The sequence below is a fragment of the Saccoglossus kowalevskii genome, chromosome 17 (assembly GCF_978046115.1).
Source record: "Saccoglossus kowalevskii chromosome 17, keSacKowa6.1, whole genome shotgun sequence".
Taxonomy (NCBI): domain Eukaryota; kingdom Metazoa; phylum Hemichordata; class Enteropneusta; family Harrimaniidae; genus Saccoglossus; species Saccoglossus kowalevskii.
Window position 1 is genome coordinate 11,427,181 of NC_140657.1, and position 21,317 is coordinate 11,448,497.

The window sequence follows — 21,317 nt, forward strand, 5'->3', positions numbered from 1 at the left end:
GCCATTCAGAGTGCCCTTCCCAGTGCACTCAAGAACTCGTAGATTGTACAAAGTCCCGCGATAGTAGACGAGATCCAGTCTAGCTTGCAAGTTGAAAGGTAGCCCCCTTCTTACAATTCAGTTCGAAAAAAAATACAAAACACAAATCAAGCTAACTTTATACAGAAAAATAAATAAATAAAATAACATCCTAGCCCGGTACTTTATATAACACATTGTACAACTGTTTTATCATTGCCTGATATGTAGACATGAGAACCGCGGTGGGCGCAACTCACGCGACATGTCAGGCAATTTTTTCACTTCTTATTTCAAATGACTAGAAATGCAGTAATACAGACCATAGACTTCTACTTTGATGTGAAGTGATACTAATTACATGCGGTGGGGTTAGGAGACGTTTCCGGGGGTCCGGCTTGTGGAAATACCTGGAACCCATGTCTGAGAAAGGGGTTTTCAAAATGACCCTAAACACGTTTTAAAAGGTCAAAATTTCGTACCATTTTCACTGTTGGAAAGCTAAAAGATCACACACCTTGAACTCGCGCCTGATCTCGCGATATTTGAGCTTTCTAACCCTTCAGTGTAAGCACGGGTTGGCCATATGCCGTGATCGCCTGTGATCGAGGGCCGGACGTTTTCCTCGTTTTTGCGATCATTGAATTCCTTAAAGCAATAACAAAAACAAAAAACGATAATCTCATTTAAAAAATAACCACCCTTATCACGTTGGCAGTACCGGAAAAGACACCCTTTTTGTCTATTTTGACTGAAATGGTAACCCTAAACGCGTAACGCGCGTTAACGTGCTTTTCTTTAAAAAACACACTTTTAACGCGTTTTCTTTCACAGACATGCGTACCAGATCATTCTTTAAGATCATTCACCCTACCTATCTCACGTTTTTTTTTAAAGCCAGTTACAACGAACATTTTGTAGTAATATTCCTCAACATTTTTAAGTATGCGAAATATTGCTAGTAAGTGTGAAAACTATCTTCCAAGCTTTGTATGCAGTGTAGTAATACTGTATCACTAAATCAACTGCTGGCTCCGGTAAACATCCGAAACATGATTCTAAAAAGTTATAAAGCTAGCAATAAAACAAGTCAGTCGAGAAAATATTATGTAAAACAGCTACTAGATCTACGATGACCTCCGGTATTGATCTGGTATACGGTCAGTCGCAGAAGGCTGGTTCGTTTTCTACTAGTAATATGTTTTCCCTACTCTATTTTTTCGCGAACAGAAGGAATTGCGCCCTCCGATGATAAGTGCCCTGGATGTCAAAGTTTACATGACGTCATTTCGTCGACATAAATGAGTAAATGACTTCTGTGTACGTTGCTGAACAACCTTTTCGGACAAGAATTTCTAAGTAAGTGTATGGCTATTTATTCTGTCTGCATACGTGCGAGTATATGAAACATATAAAAACCGAATTCAACAATGTTATTCTTCATAATTTATGTTCAACAAATTAAATGCGGGGGAATTCCACCGTTGTTTGGAATCTAAAATCGTGGCGTTTCCGCCCTTCGCTGTCCGGACTAAAGCTTGATCTGGGATCGATGTATCAATTCTTTGTTTCGAGAAGGTAACGCAACGGTCTTACTGTTTTCGCCATCGTGTCGTTTCATATACCTTGGTGTCATTCTGGGGCATCTCCTCGGACGCCTGGGACAGAGCAACATATGACAACATTACTTAATTCCTGTGGGACACTCGCCAATCATGTACACCTTGGTATTCAGACCTGGCTGCGTGAGAAGATGTAACAACCAGTCTTATTGGATGTATCATAAAACCATGCCACGTTGGAGTTTTGTAGAAATCATCGATTGTTGAATTATCTCTTAAAAAATTAAAACAAGTAACCGTGGTTACACGCTCGAGAAAAAAAAAATGTCAATAATGCTCCTCGCAATACGACACGTTATTCACAGCTCAGGCATACTGTATCGGCAGCATACCAGTATGTATTAAAGGCGAATGACCTTTGTTTATTTGTAACTAGCTGCATCTGCCAGAAAATCTTTAAACTGACCATGAGCGAATGAATGAGAGAGGTCTGGGGCAGCGTTGGAGAGCACAGTGCATGTATGTCAAGACTCACACTTATTGTTGCTGTGGAATACACTAATATATTTGAAGCGAGGATTACTGTCAAACATATCATGTGATTTGATTGGTCGAATTACTGAATCAAAATAGATCATAAATTGCGAATGCAAAGTACAGTGAAAGACATAAAACTGGGGATGTTATGAATGTTTTATGAATACAAATTTTTATTTGTAAATCAAAATGGCTGGAAGGATTCAAATTGACCAAACCAGAAATGATATGATGACAACATCCCAAGTTCTAATTAGTATTAATTAGTTAGTTCAAGATCATCCAATCAGCAAACCCTTGGTTTTGAATAAGTAGGCGGTCACAGTTGCTATGTAACTTGAAGGCCTGCATACACATTATTGGCATAAACAATGTGGAGCTCTCAAACCAATTATCCTCGGGGGCGAAGACGTTCCACTTTGCTAAGACGCGCTGCTGTGGAACGCTGGTCGAGTCGGTGAAAATTCGAGAAAACAACACAAACTCAACTTCAAAGTAATCCTGAATAACTAAATTTATATATGTTACACATGTAGGGCTAATCTTGTTACAGTGTTCAGGGGAGTCTCAACAACCATCCCAAAGTACCGTTTTCTGCGAGTTTTTGGCCTTTGTTTTCACTGCGAGGGTTGCTAAGCGGTGAAAATGCCCAGATGTCCGCCCCCGAGGATTATTACATTTTTGAATTTAAATGAAAGCTGATGATTGTTTACAGTTTACTGCTTTTCACTGTAGAATATGGATGTTAAGTTTGCAAACAATTTGTATGCATACATTTCTAGAATATCTTCACAATAGCAAATGTAATCATAGAACTGTTCTAAAGTAAACAATGAGTGAAAGTAATTTTTTCACTAAAAAAATTATTAAATGATTTACTACAAAGTCACCAACACTGTCAAAATCTCAAAGAAAAGTTAGCATCTTTGGGTTTGTGAGCTGTTGACATTTTTTGACACTGGATCAGAAGATTTTGCGAGGTGTAGATTGAATAATGCATGATATTACATCAGCTGAAACAATGAGTACACACGGATATCATAGTTGTTCATATGATTATGTTCATTACATTTTTATTTCTTTTCTAGAACAACACTGTTTTTGTAGGTGCCAACAAATTCAGAATTTGTATGAAAAACTGCAGATATACAACTAACCTGTGATTTATAGCGGTCATTTTGAAGACGATGGTTATCAAGCTTTTCTAATAACCTTAAAGTGTATTAAGCGTCTACTGACAGAACATTACGTCGTCATGGCGGAAAAGGAGGATGAAGAAAGAACTGTACGTCAAAGTGAGAGACTGATGAACGACCAAGTACAGGACAGTGCTGGAGGATACGTGTGGAAAGTTGATGATTTCAACAGACTACGTAGGTTTCTATGTTTGGGAGCGGAAGGAGGGTCATACTACGTTGGGGAAAAAGAACTTGGCAAGGAGAATGCACAATGTATTGATCGGCTTATAGATAGTGGTAAAGGTGAGGAGGTCGTGAAAGAAATCGTAACTTTTAGTGTTGAGGGCAGAACAGCGAAACAAAATCCTGTGATTTTCGCTTTAGCGATGTGTGCAAGAAGCAACGATATTAAAACAAAGCAGGCGGCATACAGTGCACTTTCTGATGTTTGCCGCATCCCCACACACCTGTTTATGTTTGTGGAGCTAGCTGAGAAGCTGAGTCAGCTTACCCGTGGTACTGGATGGGGGCGTGCTCAGCGGAGAGCAATACGGAAATGGTATACTGAGAAAGACGCATTAAAACTCGCCTTATTAGTTACAAAGTACAAGCAAAGAAATGGTTGGTCTCATAGGGACTTGTTACGACTGGCGCATATCAAACCAGAGAATGATGGTAAGTTATTGTCGGATATATTTTTAAGCACAGTAATTATTCCCTGATTTTTAATTTTTCTAGTTTTGTCGATACGTAAAATTCCCTAAGTTAAATCAATGTGAACATGTAGATTATCAATAGCGCTTATTGTCTCTCTGTCAAGTTAGTGAACTTATAACTTGCTCAAAATATCAAAATCGTGAAAATAAATGGTTTTATAGTATACCTGGTAAATTAGAAAGTTCAGACATGTGAAACTCACATACACCATGACTACTGATTTCAGTTCATGGCCCAATAGGTGATTTTGTATTTACTGCGAGATCTTGCGTAGTGTATGAAAGTTGCAGGCCAAACATCTGCTCCAAAAATGTTGGATTTTGAATTTAAATTTCAGCTTTTATAGTTCAATGTGAAAATGCGGATCTTACAAAAGGGAATATTGTGTCGAAATACTCTTAACAAAAATTGACTCACAAAAATGTGTATAGCACATTAATAAGCATGGAAATAGCCCAAAATACTTTGTTGCATCCTGTGTAATATTTTGACGTTGCTATAATACTTTTCTTTATCGCTACGACCTTTGTTTGTTCTGTTTTTACGCTTGATATCACACATACACTGTATCTAGGGGTCTTGAAGTGAATGGAAAATGGTCTGTTTACTGCATTTTTAAGATTTCAGCAGATAATACTACCCTAAAAATAACTGTCTGCAGGTGTCTACCTCCTTCAGTGTGTGTTTTTGACTCCTGTGTGCTAAGTATACAATGCAAGTCTTTGTGTCTGTCTGTATGTGTGTATGTATGTGTGTGTTAGTTCCACTGATATCTAGAGAACCACTTAATTGATTTCAATGACACTTAGCACATAGATACTCTGGGCTAATAGGCAAATTCAATTAGATTTGGTTTAAAATCTGTGCATAATAATTACCTAATTTGCATAATAATTATTAAGTTTTCAGCTTTTCCATCACAATCTTAAGTTCTTATCATCTTATTTCAATGAATCTTTGTACATAAATACTCTAAGACAATGTGATGGTCAAATTAGTTTGGGGGTTTATATACACCCATAATGATTACCTAATTTGCATAATAATTTTTAATTTTCAGCTTTCTACCATATTTTAGGATTAATCATCACATTATAATAAACGTAGTACATATGTGCCCTGGAACAATAAACAGACACCCCTAATTTGTTTTGGGTTGAAATCTATGCATAATAATTGCCTAATTTACATAAAGATTTATTTGGACAATTCATAGCCATGATTAGTTTAATGCTGAAAAACGATTATCAAAAAATCAGATTTAAATTAAATTATTGGTAGACGTGCTAGAATTAAAGAATTAGTTACACTGAGAAACCACAGATGTAATATTATAAACTTGATGTTTTCATGTCGTGCACCTCTAATAGCAGACAAATATTAATTGCAAAGCTTCTCGTTTGAAAAGCTAACAGGGATTGAAATAGAATTTTTTCCCTGCATGCACAGTGTGCATGTTGAATTTGAAATTTACCTGCACTAACTTGTTGTGAAATGCACCACTTTTAAAGTTTAAATAAAATTTACGATTTATCGATTGATGATTGATTTTTAAGTTGTCTTACAATGTTGGTTGAACTTAATTTAGGCTTAGTGAATATAATGAAAAAATTTCGTGTCAATTTCTACATGCACAGCGTGCACATTATATTTTGAGTTTACTTGCACTAGCTAATAATCTATGTGCATAGTGCAGTGTGCACCAGAGTATTTCGACCCCTGTTAGGCTAATCATAAATTTTGAATTAAATTGGAATATGTCTCCAGCACATGGGAATTCTTTCTTTGATTACTGATTACTAATAATTGTAGACTTGTCTCATTACAAATTCCTATCTTCCTATTTCGCAAGTTTCATTCATGGAAGTTGCTACAACAATGTGTCTATAAAAATAATTTGTTGCAAAAAAACGCAATCTGAAAAAAACAAACAATTTAATCAAATATGTCTGGCTTCCATTGAGATTTCTGTGTACCGTAGCTTGGCTTTAATTAATACCTGGTAATTACATCTTTATTGATTAATAACACAACTCTGAAGTACTCAACAAAGATAAGATTGTTGGGAGGTAACTAGTCTAACCCCATAAGTAGCTTGTAATTATTCTGAAGCTCCTTAAGTAGCTTATAATTATTTCCAAAGCTGCATATCTGTTTTACCTATACAACCAACCATAAAAACATTCCATCATGATGCCCTTGCTTACAACCCTGAATCATTTCCTTGTTAAAAAAAATTTGTAAAATTTATTTTGCATAATTAACTGATATATTTAAGTCTTAATATAGTGAAGTCACATATCCGGCATTCTTCAACCGTCAGGGGTATGTCTCGTCGACTGTCTGTTGGATTATTTCTGTGATATGGATATGGAAATGAATAAAGGCAGTCTACATACTCAGAATAGTTTGTCATAGTTAGGACAGAGTAGTGTAATTTTATGTTATGCATTATCTCCAGTGCTGAATTTTAGTGTTTCAAGTACTGTAATATAAAGTATTTTAACTGGGATCAATTTTCGCTGAAAAGAATTTTCTGGTATTTTGTATAGAATTTATTTTCACTGATTGGAGTTGAATGTAAAATTTAAAAAAAAGGTATATTTACTGGATTTTATTTTAACTGAATCATTCCTTCAGCAAAAATAAAGTAATTGACAGTAACAGATTGACACTGAGAAATGTTGTGATATTATTTTTTTTTAAACCACATTCAATAAGGTGTATTGAAATAGAAAATATGTGAAATTTAAATAATTGTTTCTCAGATTGCTCAGTTTCACTTAGAAATCATGAAACCTGACTGAAAGAATTTCACGAAAATAAGGCTGTGAGGCGCACCCTTGATTTGTGTTCATTGGCGAGTGTTATCGGCTAATTTGCATAATTACGTCAAATCGTTCACAATAGTGGTAGTTGACTCATTTAGGGCAGTTAGTTTTCTTCTTTAGATCCTTGTACTGTGAATAAGATCTTTTTGTATTAGTGCAGTGACATCAAAACCAAACCGCTACAGACAGTCAAATATCAGCTTCTCAATTTGAAAACAGCCAGAATCTACAAACAACGTGTACGTGCTCATTGGGTCCGAAAATCAAACACCTACATATTTTGGTGGACATCTATGAAAGTAGTACCATTGTGTTGCATCGACCAATCAACGACAAACCATAAGATCACATGACAAAAAAAAAATGCCCTTCAAAAGAATAATTAAAAAAAACTAAAACAAAAAAACAGTGTTTAATGGTCAAACTCTAAGATCTTCTCCTCCTATTTTATGTACCATAATACTTGAAAACAAATGGTGTAACATTTCTTCATATTTTTTGGGGCTAATTTTTGACTAAATGAGCATAATTTTGTTTTGATTACCGCTCCTGATTAGCATTTTTAAAGAATACCGGTAATATAGTTATATAAATGTTAACTTGGGAATTCAAAGTGTTAAGTTGGATGGCACTACATTACACTTGAAATCTGTGTAATATGTTGAGTCTGGATAGTAAACAATTTTTGTTATGTCTCTGGCCACATTGATCTATGATTGGAAATATTCTATGCTGTCATGAATGTGTTTTAGATCAATATCGATGTCAGTGTGTGTGTCACCGATGACATCATTATTACGGGTCATCTCCAACTATTTAGTAAATATTCCAGTGTCCTTATTAGCTCGCAGGTTGTCTTTTCACCGATTTCTAATCTAACAAATTTATTTTATTCTTAAAATAAACTTGTATTTGGTACTTTATCCAAATTAAGTCTGACATTGAAACCTAAATTGTGTAGTGAAGGCACATATGTCCAAGTAATTTATTTTTTGTTTGGATAGTATAAAATTAATTTTGGACAGAATAAATTATTTTTCTCTGCATTTGAATGATAATTTCAAACACGGCCTAGATTATTGGACATTGTACCAACCAGCTGGCTATGTCCCACAGAATATGTTTATTAAGTACATTTATTTTGTATGTTTTTATTATAAGTTTGTTTTTAAATGGGCAAATGTTTTTTTTCAATTAGGATAATTTTACACTATTACTGTATTTTTTCCTTTGGAGCCGCATCTTCAATAGAAGCCAAAAATCACATTTGTTGTATACTAAATCATTGAAATATTACTTACTGTAGAATACTTTTTTTTCGCTTGGAATTTATTTTCGCTATTTTCGCTGAAGGGATGATTCCGTGAAAATAAAATCCAGCGAATATATTTTTTTTCTTATATTTCACATAAACTTGTTAAAACTCAGTGAAAATAAATTCCAAGCAAAACGCCCAAAAAGCCTTTTCAGCGAAAATTCATTCCAGGGAAAATAAAGTATTCCACAGTATTTTGATCACCTCTGTATTTTATGTATGCACATGCACTACTAATAGGACAAATATACTACTGTAGAATACTTTATTTTCGCTTGGAATTTATTTTCGCTATTTTCGCTGAAGGGATGTATTGGTGAAAATAAAATCCAGCGAATATACTTTTTTTCCTATATTTTACATTAAACTCATCAAAAATCAGTGAAAATAAATTCCACACAAAACACCCAAAAAGCCTTTTCAGCGAAAATTAATTCCAGCTAAAATAAAGTATTCCACAGTATTAATCTTTTTTTAGCTCTGCTGTCGACTTTGTCGAGCGGAGCTTATCATATGAGTTATTGTCCGTCGTCGTCCGTGTCAATGTTTTACTTTTTCGACTTCTTCTTGAAAACTACAAGCCTGAATGCTTTGATACTTGGTGTATATGTACCTTGGGTAGACCTCTCTTAGGTTTGTTCATTTCATGTTGATATCTTCAATTCTCTAATTTTGGTGAATATTTTTGTCATTTTTGGTAAAAAGTGATATTTTCGACTTCTTGTTAAAAACCGCAAGTGCAATTGCTTTGATATTACATATATAGGTACTACATGTGGACCTCTCTCAGATTTGTTCATTTTGTAATGATATCTTTAATTCTCTAATTTTGGTGAATATTTTTGTCATTTTTGGTAAAAAGTGATATTTTCGACTTCTTGTTAAAAACCTCAAGTGCAATTGCTTTGATATTACATATATAGGTACTACATGTGGACCTCTCTCAGAATTGTTCATTTTGTAATGATATCTTTAATTCTCTAATTTTGGTGAATATTTTTATCATTTTTGGTAAAAAGTGATATTTTCGACTTCTTGTTAAAAACCACAAGTCCGATTGCTTTGATATTACATATATAGGTACTACATGTGGACCTCTCTCAGATTTGTTCATTTTGTGATGATATCTTCAATTCTCTAATTTTGGTGAATATTTTTGTAATTTTTGGTAAAAAGTGATATTTTCGACTTTGTGTTAAAAACCACAAGTCCGATTGCTTTGATATTACATATATAGGTACTACATGTGGACCTCTCTCAGATTTGTTCATTTTGTGATGATGTCTTCAATTCTCTAATTTTCGTGAATATTTTTGTAATTTTTGGTAAAAAGTGATATTTTCGACTTCTTGTTAAAAACCAATAGTTCAATTGCTTTGATATTACATATTTAGATACTACATGTAGACCTTTCTCAGATTTGTTCATTTCGTGATGATATCTTGGATTCTATAATTTTGGTGAATATTTTTGTCATATTTGGTAAAAAGTGATATTTTCGACTTCTTGTTAAAAACCAAAAGTTCAATTGCTTTGATATTACATATATAGATACTACATGTAGACCTTTCTCAGATTTTTTCATTTCGTGATGATATCTTCAATTCTCTAATTTTGGTGAATATTTTGGTCATTTTTGGTAGAAAGTGATATTTTCGACTTCTTGTTAAAAACTGTAAGTCCGATTGCTTTGATACTATACATATTGTTCATTTTCTGATGATGTCTTCAGTTCTTTAATTGAAATGTGCATTGCTAACAGCAGAGCTATCTCAGCCGATAGGCTGCTTGTTTAGAAAAACTATTGATTCTGTTTTGTTGAAGTGTTTGTCTGCATTTTAGAAAAATTATAGAAAAATCAATACAAAGTACAATTGAAAATTATTTGCACATACAGGCTTTAGAAAAGCATATTTTCCTTAAATTTCATCCCAAATGGAAAATGCAGTAAATTTGTTGAAAGTTCATGATAAAGCATAACAAAAAATGATTTGTAGTCAAATTGAGCTCTGGTTTTATGTTTACAATAGTTTTTTATACAAGCATACTTATGTACAATTTAACAGCATGCAAGCATTAGCTTGTACAATAACTACATTATCTTCATTTTGTAAACAAACAATAGGTCTGATGGTTAACTTTACAAAAAAAGTGTTTCCATGTCAACCCACACAACAATGTGAATGCATTTTGATTGTCAATGGTGTATTGTTCTCTATCTGAAAACAAAATTTGTAAAGAATTAATTGTATGTAATTCAGTCTTTCTGCTTGCATAGGTGGTTCCATTTACTGTATGTACCGGCTTAATAGCAACAGCCATGGCCAGGGTTTGAAAACTTACAACTTACAATAGAGAAATGTATGTTTATAGGGGGGGGGGGCAAGGGGGGGGGCAGCTAGTACAGATTACAGGAAAGAAAAACCGCATTTTACATTTTTTTTAAATAAAATGAAAGTTCTATTTACAGTAAAAAATAGGTTTTTTACACTTTACAGATGAAGCCAATTCCTAATTACATTTTCATAATATTTTTGATAATTTGTGTTTAAGAATTTGTGCGTACGAATTATGACATTTAATTTGGAAAATGCTTTATATGCTTACAAAAAAATTATATCTTTGTACAAATTACGAACATCATTTAAATTACATTAGTACTGTAGTAAAAGTTGACATTTCGGACATTGTGCAAAACAGTATGACAGTGTGGAATAAAATCGTTGTAACATTTAAAACTTACACTCCAAAAAAGACACTATTGGCATTTCTTTGTGTTCTAGGGCTATCATATTTGTTCTGTAGGTAGCACCTACATGAACTTATGCAAATGACAGCGATTGACACCATTTTCTGTTAAAACCAATCATTTACGACCTAAAATATTGTGGATGGACCATTTGCTTTCAAGTATTATGGTACATGAAATAGGAGAAAGGTCATATTTGGGTTTGATCATTGAATAAACACTGTTTTTTTTAAAAAAAAATGATTTTATTGTGAAGAGTGGTGTTTTTTTTTCTGTCATGTGATCTTATCCTCATCGTTGATTGGTCGATGCATCACAATGGTACTACTTTCAGAGATGTCCACCAAAACATTGCCATACAGGTGTTCGCTTTTTGAACCCGACAAGCACATACACGTTGTTTTGGCTGCTGAGAGGGTCATATTTGACTTTCCGTAGTGGAAGTACATGTAGAAAGAGTTTCGTTTGTTTATACTGGTAATTCTTTGCCTGGCAACTGACAGACACATGTACTTGTCAGTGTAATAATAAGTTGGCAATAAGATCTTTCAACTGTTGCTCAACGATGCATATGAAGTCCAAAGGCACTTTCTCCATTGAGGTGACGTGAATCAACACTGTTGGATGAATACATAGTTATCAAGCGTGAAGTCACAATCTGTTATTTATAGCCAGATCCCAGAGATGCAAAAAAGTTTCATTTCAAAGGTGAAAAGAAATGTTAGTGGAAGATCTGATAACTGCCAGTACATAAATTGTAACCTACCATGGTTTTTGCAAAATACAATGTGCTGTAAAAGGATTATATATTCACTGTGTTTTAATTTTGCTTATTTTGCTGACTGGAAAATGCGCTAAATTAAAACCTAGTGAATACTAGTATGTAATTTTTAGCATAGAACACATTATCTAAATGATAAAACCGTGAATTTAAAACCCACTGAATATGCCTAAAATGGTAAATCAGCGAAATTTAAACCCAGTGAAAATTAGTCATGTTACAGTATGCAAAAAATGGCTCAAAATTAAGTCTGAAATCAATACTCATAATTTTACCTCTGTGCATCAGGTTTGTAAAATACTTTATTTTAGCTGGAATTAATTTTCCATTGCTGAAAAGATTTTTCAGGGTGTTTTGTGTGGAATTTATTTTCACTGATTTCTGATGAGTTGAATGTAAAATATAGGAAAAAATGTATATTTGCTGGATTTTATTTTCACTGAATCATTCCTTCAGCGAAATTAGCGAACATAAATTCTAAGTGAAAATAAAGCATTTTACAGTAGTCTGTCTGCACCTGTTCGCACATGCCTGAACTGATTATTTAAAATTTGTACATATTTATCGTACATCAGGGATACATCTGTGCGTGTATTCATTTTGTAATTTGTTTCAAAATGGTCGAATAGCTGCCTTTTAGTGCTAAAACTTTAAGATTAAGATTCAAAATTAAGATTGGTGGCCATTTTGTTTCAATGAATGCTGTTCCAGAGACTTCTCTGTAATATCTTGGCTTATCACTTCACAGAAACATCATGTCTAGCATCTATGCACATGTATTTGTTTGTCATTCAATTGAAGATGGTTGAATGGCATTCATTTTTATGTTAAATAGGCATCAACATTCTGAAAGCAGATCAAATTGATTTTTACAAAGGACTGAGCTACTATAGTATTATCTGCGTGTGTTATGCACGTTTATGTTCTAGGGCCACAGCAATTTTTTTTCAGAACTATGTAATGCATTTGTTTTTTCTCCCCTAGGTACTGCTGCCATTTTTAATGTCATATTTGCTCTAATAGAAGCACATATACCAGTAAACCAAAGAAACCATTCATAGACCATCTCTGTAAATTACAAAAGTGAATATGCTATTATTAGAGCAAATATAGTATATTGAATCATTAAAATAATATCCATTTTGACCATATAAACACCTTTGTAATTTACGAAAACTCAAGTGCTACTAATAGAGCAAATATGGTACTATGTAATACATCTTTTTTCTCCAGGTACTGCTGCTATTTTTAAGTACATAGTGAAAGGCATGGCCTCAGTGAAAGAAAGGTTTGAGACTGAAAAAATGGAGGAGAAAGACTTACAGAAACTTTTGGATTACCTGAATGGAATTGAAGATGTGAAGAACAGTGACGATGATAATATTATTGTGGCTTTGATTGAAAAGCATCACTTTGTTAGGGAGCACATACCAACAAACAAGCTACAGTCGATTGATGTGAGTATTTTGTTATCACAAATGTAATTGGCAATTATGATAGCGACCAAAAATCCATAAACAGCTTTTTATTGCAGAGGGGTCCATCTCGCTATCATTCATTCATTTCATTTCACCTACTCACTCACTCACTCACTCACTCACTCACTCACTCACTCACTCACTCACTCACTCACTCACTCACTCACTCACTCACTCACTCACCCCCTCACTCACTCACTCACTCACTCACTCACTCACTCACTCACTCACTCACTCACTCACTCACTCACTCACTCACTCACTCACTCACTCAATCAATCAATCAATCAATCAATCAATCACTCTTTCAATCTTTTGGTGCATATGTTATAAATTATTGATAAATTTTACTTGAGATCGACTTGATTCATGTTCAGGAATAGGTGCCAACGAATCAGACGTCAGCATTTTTATTTTCAATGTCAACCATATTGTTTTCTTATATTCTAAATTAAAAATCGTTGATCTGTAACCATCTCTTATTATACTGTCTCTCTTTGCAAATCAGGCAACCCATTCAAGTTTGGATAAAAAGGAATGCATTCAAAATCTCCTGATGTGGTGCTCTATTTGTCAGTGTGTTGGTCAGTCAGGTCAGGCAACTAGGGGTGCCGCATATGCAATACACAAGTTTAGTATTTTGGTTTAATTCAGAAAAATTCACATCTAGGAATATCAAATACTACTTGAGATTCAAGATTCTGAATCATTCATTTAATAAAAATGTATTGAATAGAGCTTATATAGTAATTTATAACACATTTTTTTAGCAAATATTACTGGACAGGTAAAAGTGTATACTGACCATTTAACTCTGTATTGTCACGAGAGAGTATGTATGCCCTACACTTATCAACTCTTGAATTTGTTACTACGACGTTGCAGATATGGAAAGCTCTACTGCAAGAGATGCCTATGACAGCGTTATTGCGAAACCTCGGTAGAATGACGTCTATAGGAGTACTTAACGAACCCAGCGATTTGAATCTAGTTATTGAAAAGTTGTCGAATGATGAGTTATTGCACAAGTCTCGTATTCACCCGTTCAATGTATTATTAGCGCTGAGAACATATCTGCTGGGACGTGGGGATAAAGGCAAGTTGACTTGGCTACCAAAGCCTGATATCGGCAACGTTCTAGAGCAAGCATTCTATAAATCATTTAAGGTATGTAAATTGGAAAATTAAGGCATTTTGGGGAGGGGAATTTGAATATTCAAGAGGAAGATTGAATATTCATTTGATATAATCAGAATGTTTTTTGATTTTGTCATCAGCCAATTGAAAATTGTATAAAATTCAGATTTTATAAGTAATTTTGAAATTATGCAAATGATAAATAAGCAACTCATTAGTTGTTAAGAAACATGTTAATTTGTCAAACTGAAAATATTGACATGGTGCTTTTATGGTAAAGTTTGAGCATAGCTTTGAAACTCATCATCTGCTGAAAACCTTCATGAATAGCCAAAATAAATGGGAAAAAAACTTTTGCAACCTTTCCCAAAATTATACCCACATATTATTCAAATTTATGCTCAAGATCTGTAAACATTTAGAAATTCTGTTCAATTGGTCTGTAATTATTATAAAAAAAATTTAAGAAAATCACCTAAAAACTGTTGTACCAAAATTTTTGCTGGGAAACATTTATTTAGTGAAAGTGTTAATGATATTAGTAATTCATATGTACCGGTAATTACATTTGAGAGTATTGTGTAATTTCAGAATGTAGAAGCAACTGGGAAGCGTTATTTGTTGGCCATGGATGTCAGTGGATCTATGTCTTACGGCAACGTGAATGGTGCCAAATCTATCACGCCAGCTATAGCGTCAGCCGCCATGTTAATAGTGACTGCTAAAACCGAAAAAGATTGTCATATTTTGGCATTCTCTGATAAATTGATACCAGTGAATATCAGCGCTGATTCCAATTTAAATGATGTTTGCCAGCAGTTATCCCAGGTAGGTCTGCAAGTTTCTCTCATATAGACTGATTTTCCGTTCACAGCGAGTTCTCTCGTATGTGGGAAAGATGTAAAGCAAATGTCTGATGCAAAAATTGAATGATTTGATTTGATTTGAATTGCTTGAAATTTGATAAATTGATACCTGTGAATATCAGCGCTGATTCTAATTTAAATGATGTTTGTCAGCAGTTATCCCAGGTAGGTCCACAGAGTTCTCTCATATAAACTGATTTTCCCTTCACAGCGAGATCTCTCATAATGTGGAAAAGATGCAAATGTCTGATGCAAAAATTGAATGGTTTGAATTACTTGAAATTTGAATTTCTTTTTCTCATTGTTCAATATGTAAATGCTGATTTTTCAGAGGGAAACATGGCATCGAGATACCTTCCTTTTCATCCAAAATTGACAATCATCAAATGTGTTTAAAAAAATACTTTCGGCTATATCAAATCCCTGGCAATATTTTGACACTACTACAGCACTATGACTTTTGTTTGTTCTGTTTTTTTATGTCTTAAATTCTTGCTATACTTTTTGTTCAAGATAACTTTTTCTCAGTGTCTGACAATCATCAGCTTTATTTATTTATTTATCAAAAACAATGATTGACCATATAAAAAATAATTCCTCGGAGGGTCATTAAAACTGAATGTCGAACTTCACATCAGTAACTGTTTGTTTATCAGTCTAATTTGCATATTTTAAGGCCTTGACAAATTCTGAAATATGACAAATTTTTTGGCGAGGTTAAAAATGATTTGAAATTCAAGGTTATTCAACTTTTTGGTTATATTGCTCATTTATTGTAGGTCATATGGGTCAAGTTAACTTTGACATTGTCTGTGTCTTGAAAAGAATATTCCAATTGCCTTTTGAAGAGCATGATGTATTGTCTTCTTTTTATAATATTTCAAGAGTTTGTTGTTAAAAATGGGTCTCAAATTCACTAACAATTTTTAAAAGTAAAATGTTATGAAATCTGACCACCTGTAGAATCCCTGACCAAGATGGCTGCCATCTTGTGGTGCACCACAATAGTTGTCCTTCTATTTTTTCTGGTTTTCTAACTTTCTGAATTTTCATGCAGGTTGTAATGTCAGTGTATTCTTACTGTGCTGTAAAAAAAATAGACTGAAGTGTATTCAAGCTATATGGAAATTTGATATTTTGTAGCAAATACAATATCTTACTATATATATTATCAGAGATACATTACTTGGGGTTTGCAACGCGCATAGTACTGTATGGTGACATTATGTCAAGATCCCATTCAAGTCTCTTCTCGTAGATAGCGAGACTGAGGCAACGACCTTCTGACATGACATATATCAATGTTCAAGGTTTGTAATAAAAAAATAAAACATGTCTTGCCACTATCATAGTGAAAAAATGTAATACATCGAAAATGTACAGAAAATATAGTTCTCGCAATCCATCATATCGTGGGCAGCTATTTTGATCCACCTGGACCACACAGTAACCTAGTTACCTTGGGCATGCACATTCGCATTGTTCTGAGCAGGGAACGCGTATGCGAGAGCGAGATTGATTGGGATCTTGGTATCATGTCACCGTAGTTGCAAACCCCAAGTAATGTACCTCTGATAGAACTGATGGACAATAGACCATTGTGTGTGAAATGGATCACAACATTTCATCTGCATTACTGTAAAATACTTTATTTTAGCTGGAATTAATTTTTGCAGCGAATATATTTTGGGTACTGTGCATTAAGCATTTTTTCACTGATGTTGAATGTAAATTATCTGAAAAAAGTATTTTATTTTCCTTGATTCATCTCTTCAGTAATAAATAAATTTCAAATGAAAATAAAGTATTTTACAGTATTTCGCTTTGGCTTAATTCTCAGTGATTTGTTGGAAATCCTGAAGAAGTTTGTTGCCCAAACAACACCTTTGAGAAATTACTTGGATACCACAACAGTTGTGCATGTGTTTTTCTGTGGATAATTTCTGATCAAGAATCTAAAGTTTCTTTTTTTTTCTTCTGTTCTACTTAAGATTCAAATGGGTGCTACTGACTGTGCTCAACCCATGCTATGGGCAAGAGAGACCAAGACACCAGTTGATGTCTTTATTATCTATACAGACAGTGAAACCTGGATAGGTCCTGTACATCCAGCACAGGCTTTACTGCAGTACCGCAAGGATATGTCACTCGATTCCAAGCTAATTGTATGTGCAATGGCGTCTAACGGCTTCACTATAGCTGATCCCATGGATGCGGGAATGCTGGATATAGCTGGATTCGACTCCGAAGCTCCAAATGTTATGCAGAATTTTGCTCTTGGATATATCTAGGATATATCTCGTACAACTTTGGGATAATATTTCCATTCGATCAGCAATTATTGGGAAGTCTTGAGCTTTTGCTGAAATTGACATTTGACCATATTTAACTATACATGTTTTTGTATAGTATGTCCTTTTTTTAAACCTAAACTACAGCGAAATGTCACACCATGACATACTCACTTGTATGGATGAAGTACCCTTTGAATGCCAAAATTATTTTCATGTAACATACACATTGCCTATTGGCTATTGATTGAAATTGGAATGCGGTTTATTATGTGAGAGGTGAATTAAAGTTGACATTGGCACTCAAAGGGTTAAAGCGCGGTGGTCGTCGCGCAGTGCGTATTCAAATTTCATGTAAATAAACAATGTATTTTACACGCGTTGTATACGCCCTATGAGTCCCATATCAAACAGAGCGCGGCACGGTGACTGCCGCCCTTTAAGCAGTAATACCTCTTTTTAGCTAGCTAGATTAGCAGGCTAATCTGTAATTTCGCTAATTCAAGATGTTGCTAATTAAAAATAAAGTAAATTCTTACAATGAGATTGTTGGCACTTAAATCAAGATTTAGTAAATTCAATGACTGAGTCAAATTCGCTAAAATAGCGTGTAGCTTATTTCAACATGTTTTAGAGTACATTTGCACTAGGGTCAAGTTTTAGTTTGGATAATTTACACGTCATGGAGGTGACCTTCTAACCATATTTTCTGAAATTAGTATCACATACTTCCTAAATGATTGTTTACCTTGCCAAAATGCTTGTTTTTTTTGTTCGTTTTTCATCTGTTGTGTTACTCTTTACCAGGTCATTGACAAAAATAATTCTTGTAAAAAATTGAACAATTTGTAGTAGGGAAAACAATGTTGTACAATGACTTGAAAGTGGCATTGTCATCAGAACTGTGCATGTGCTTATAGGGGAGGCTCGCGCAACAATGAATGTTTCCATATTGATAATGAACAGTTTTTAAAAGATACGCTAAAAGTCAGTATCATATTTACTGGCAAGCTAGTAAATTCAAACAGTTATCAAAATTATGTGTCATGCTTTAGAACTTTCGCAATTCCAAATTTCGTACATTGTTGAACATAATTTTGATCGAATTGAACCGTGATCGAACACAACTCTGCCAATCTTGAAGCATGCCCGCTCGTGCAACCCAAAGTGACTGTACCACAATGCAATGCAATTTGGAATTGTGATATGGTCTTTGGTCATATTATTTTTGTGACAATAATGTACTCTTATGACCGTGATTCTCGGCCGTGAACAATGTTTATGTTTGGAACTGCACATAGAGAATAATACTGTAGTGTAGACCAACTGGAGAAAAGAACAACACCGGTAATAAAACGGTAGAACATGCACATGTAAAGTTCGGATAACAATGCCACTCAAAATAGTGAAATGTTGTAGCAGTGAATATTTCACATTTACAGACTGCGTCAGGATGACTTTCGTCAACGTTAATTTAGTCTTTAAAATTTACGATAATTTAGTTGGTAATCAAGTACTTTATTGTAAAAGTACATAGTCAACCATTTTGACAATTCTGTTTTTTGTTCACTATTCGGAGGTCTATTCATCATTTAATTTCTACACTACTTTACCCTTTGACTGTCAAAGTTGACTTTTGCCACAATACACAAATCAAAACTACATATTGCTTATCAAACTATTAAAAAAATTATCAAACTTTCAAAAATTATCAAACTATATTTCAAAAATGATCTATTTAAAAAATAAATAATTAACCTATTTAAAAAATGTTGATCAAGATCTATTATATTCATTTGGTCCAAAATTAATAAGTAATTTTAGAAAAATACATACAAATATGCTAAATGGTGCAACCAAATGTTGGCAGGAATAACTTTGGCATTCAAAGGGTTATATAAAAATGAAAAAACATTATTATAAAAATCATCAAGATGGATATTTGTTATGTCTTGGTTTATAATTTCATTTTATCTCATCTGTTTTCTTTGAGCAGTAATATCGGCAACATAATACAAGCTGATAATTATGTTGAAAAGGTACTACAGCTCAGAGTTTGATCTTACCAATTTTAGTGATGATTTTAGATTTTCTTGCAGCAAGTAAAAATCGTGCCAAAAAAAAAAAAAGTGTATTTGCCCCATTAGAAGTGCATCAACAATAGAAACACGCAAGCATGTTTTGGATGCTGGATCCTTTTCACACAAGTTCCCTCTTTTCATCAGAAATTCACAAAATAGTTCTGTTTATAGTCTGCACTTTCCTAGGACAAATAGCCAATTTTTTTGAGTGAAAATTGACTCAAATTGTGTCTGTTAGGGTTCGTTGCCAGAAATATTGAATAATATAAGAAAAAAGTGCAGAAAAATTTGGACGAGAAAGTCTAGTGGTGAAAATGATAAAATAATATCATTTATGTGAGCGTATATGCTTTTGATAAAAAAAAGCACACTGCTTCCACTGCTCAGAGAATTTATCAAAATGTTCACTAATAATTACACAAAAATTTGGGCAGTAATATATCAACATTGCTACAAAAGTACAAATTGCAGGTGGATTGACAGTTATTGATATATTTTTTTCAACGGTTATATCACAAAATGAAAACAGAAATCCAACAGTTCTCACAACGTGCCATTATTAATTTCTTAACTTTCTGTGGTATTTTATCAAGAAAATTGATATAAAGAAGGCATATCATAGAATACTAATAAGAATATTTGATTCCACACATTAAACCATTACGATTCATTTAGTCTTTGGGTTTATTCGGGGGATGTGAATTCAGCATCAACCCCCTCCAAGTAATGGAATCTCCTTGAAGGTGCAAAGCAGCTTGGGAATGACCATATTGGATTTCTACACAAAACTATCTTTGGCTAAAAATGAGCAACGCCTATTTTCTCATACTAAATGTAATTTTGTTCAATTTTGACATTGTATAATGTATCTCAATTATTTAATATTTTGTCAAATCATTTTAATAATCATCAAATTAGTTTTGGACCACTCAAAAATTGGGCAAGTTTTACAATGATTTCAAGAAATTGTTACCTTAAAAAAGTTTGATGTAACTCTGAAATAAACAGGTTTATTACATGACCATTGTGCATGATTCATTGTTAGGATGTACAGTGTGAATGAAGTATCACAGCTGACACTATTTGTTTGTTCTAAGTGTACATGTACGTGTATAAACAAATTTATAGTGCACTGGTATCGTTTTTAAGTTTCTGTCTGCACCAGTAATACTTTGAATCCATCAGTAATAAATGGCTAGTCTGACAATCTGTCAACCAGTTATTGCCACAAATTCAGTCATCATGTTTAGACATGTATAATTACAATAACTTTGCATACCATTTCTAAGCATAATTTCAAATAAGTTTTTGTTTTTTTTAACCCTTGGGGTTGATCATGTGATGAAATGCTGAATTACTCTATATTACTTATTTGTAGAAATGGTGGATATGTGTGGCATCTATCAACTGTTCTAGCCAATTCAATCCATGTCACTCAGCTGTATAAACTAGTGATATCTAGTGATAACCTCACAGTATTTGAACTCTTCTTTGACAGGCAAACAGTTTATTTGTCCACTGCCTATATCACCTAATGTTAGATCCTGTTAGTGAGTGTACTAGTATCTTAAAAGTGTGCCCTCTTTGGCATTCAACAACCTACCATTTTGTCTATTCACTACATCATCATGGATCAGACGCACGTTTTACAGGCACTTTCAATCAGATCTATGTATTTTAGCAAAACAAATTTAAATCAGTCACCGGTTGATTCTATCATTTTTTTCCCCAATGTCTCACAGAATAGAACCCTGGGTTTCAGTTTGGACAGATGTT

At 33.8% G+C, this 21,317-nt stretch overlaps 1 protein-coding gene across 1 annotated transcript; it reads left to right on the forward strand.

The window, feature by feature from the left end:
- The first annotated feature begins 1,304 nt into the window (after positions 1 to 1,304).
- LOC100373831 (RNA-binding protein RO60-like) lies at positions 1,305 to 20,562 on the forward strand. The gene is made up of 6 exons (XM_085492063.1): positions 1,305 to 1,377; positions 3,206 to 3,970; positions 12,922 to 13,145; positions 14,052 to 14,333; positions 14,895 to 15,131; positions 17,161 to 20,562. Exons 2-6 carry the CDS (start codon positions 3,373 to 3,375, stop codon positions 17,458 to 17,460), a joined length of 1,641 nt encoding a protein of 546 aa, XP_085348189.1. The 5' UTR covers positions 1,305 to 1,377; positions 3,206 to 3,372; the 3' UTR covers positions 17,461 to 20,562.
- Positions 20,563 to 21,317: the final 755 nt, after the last annotated feature.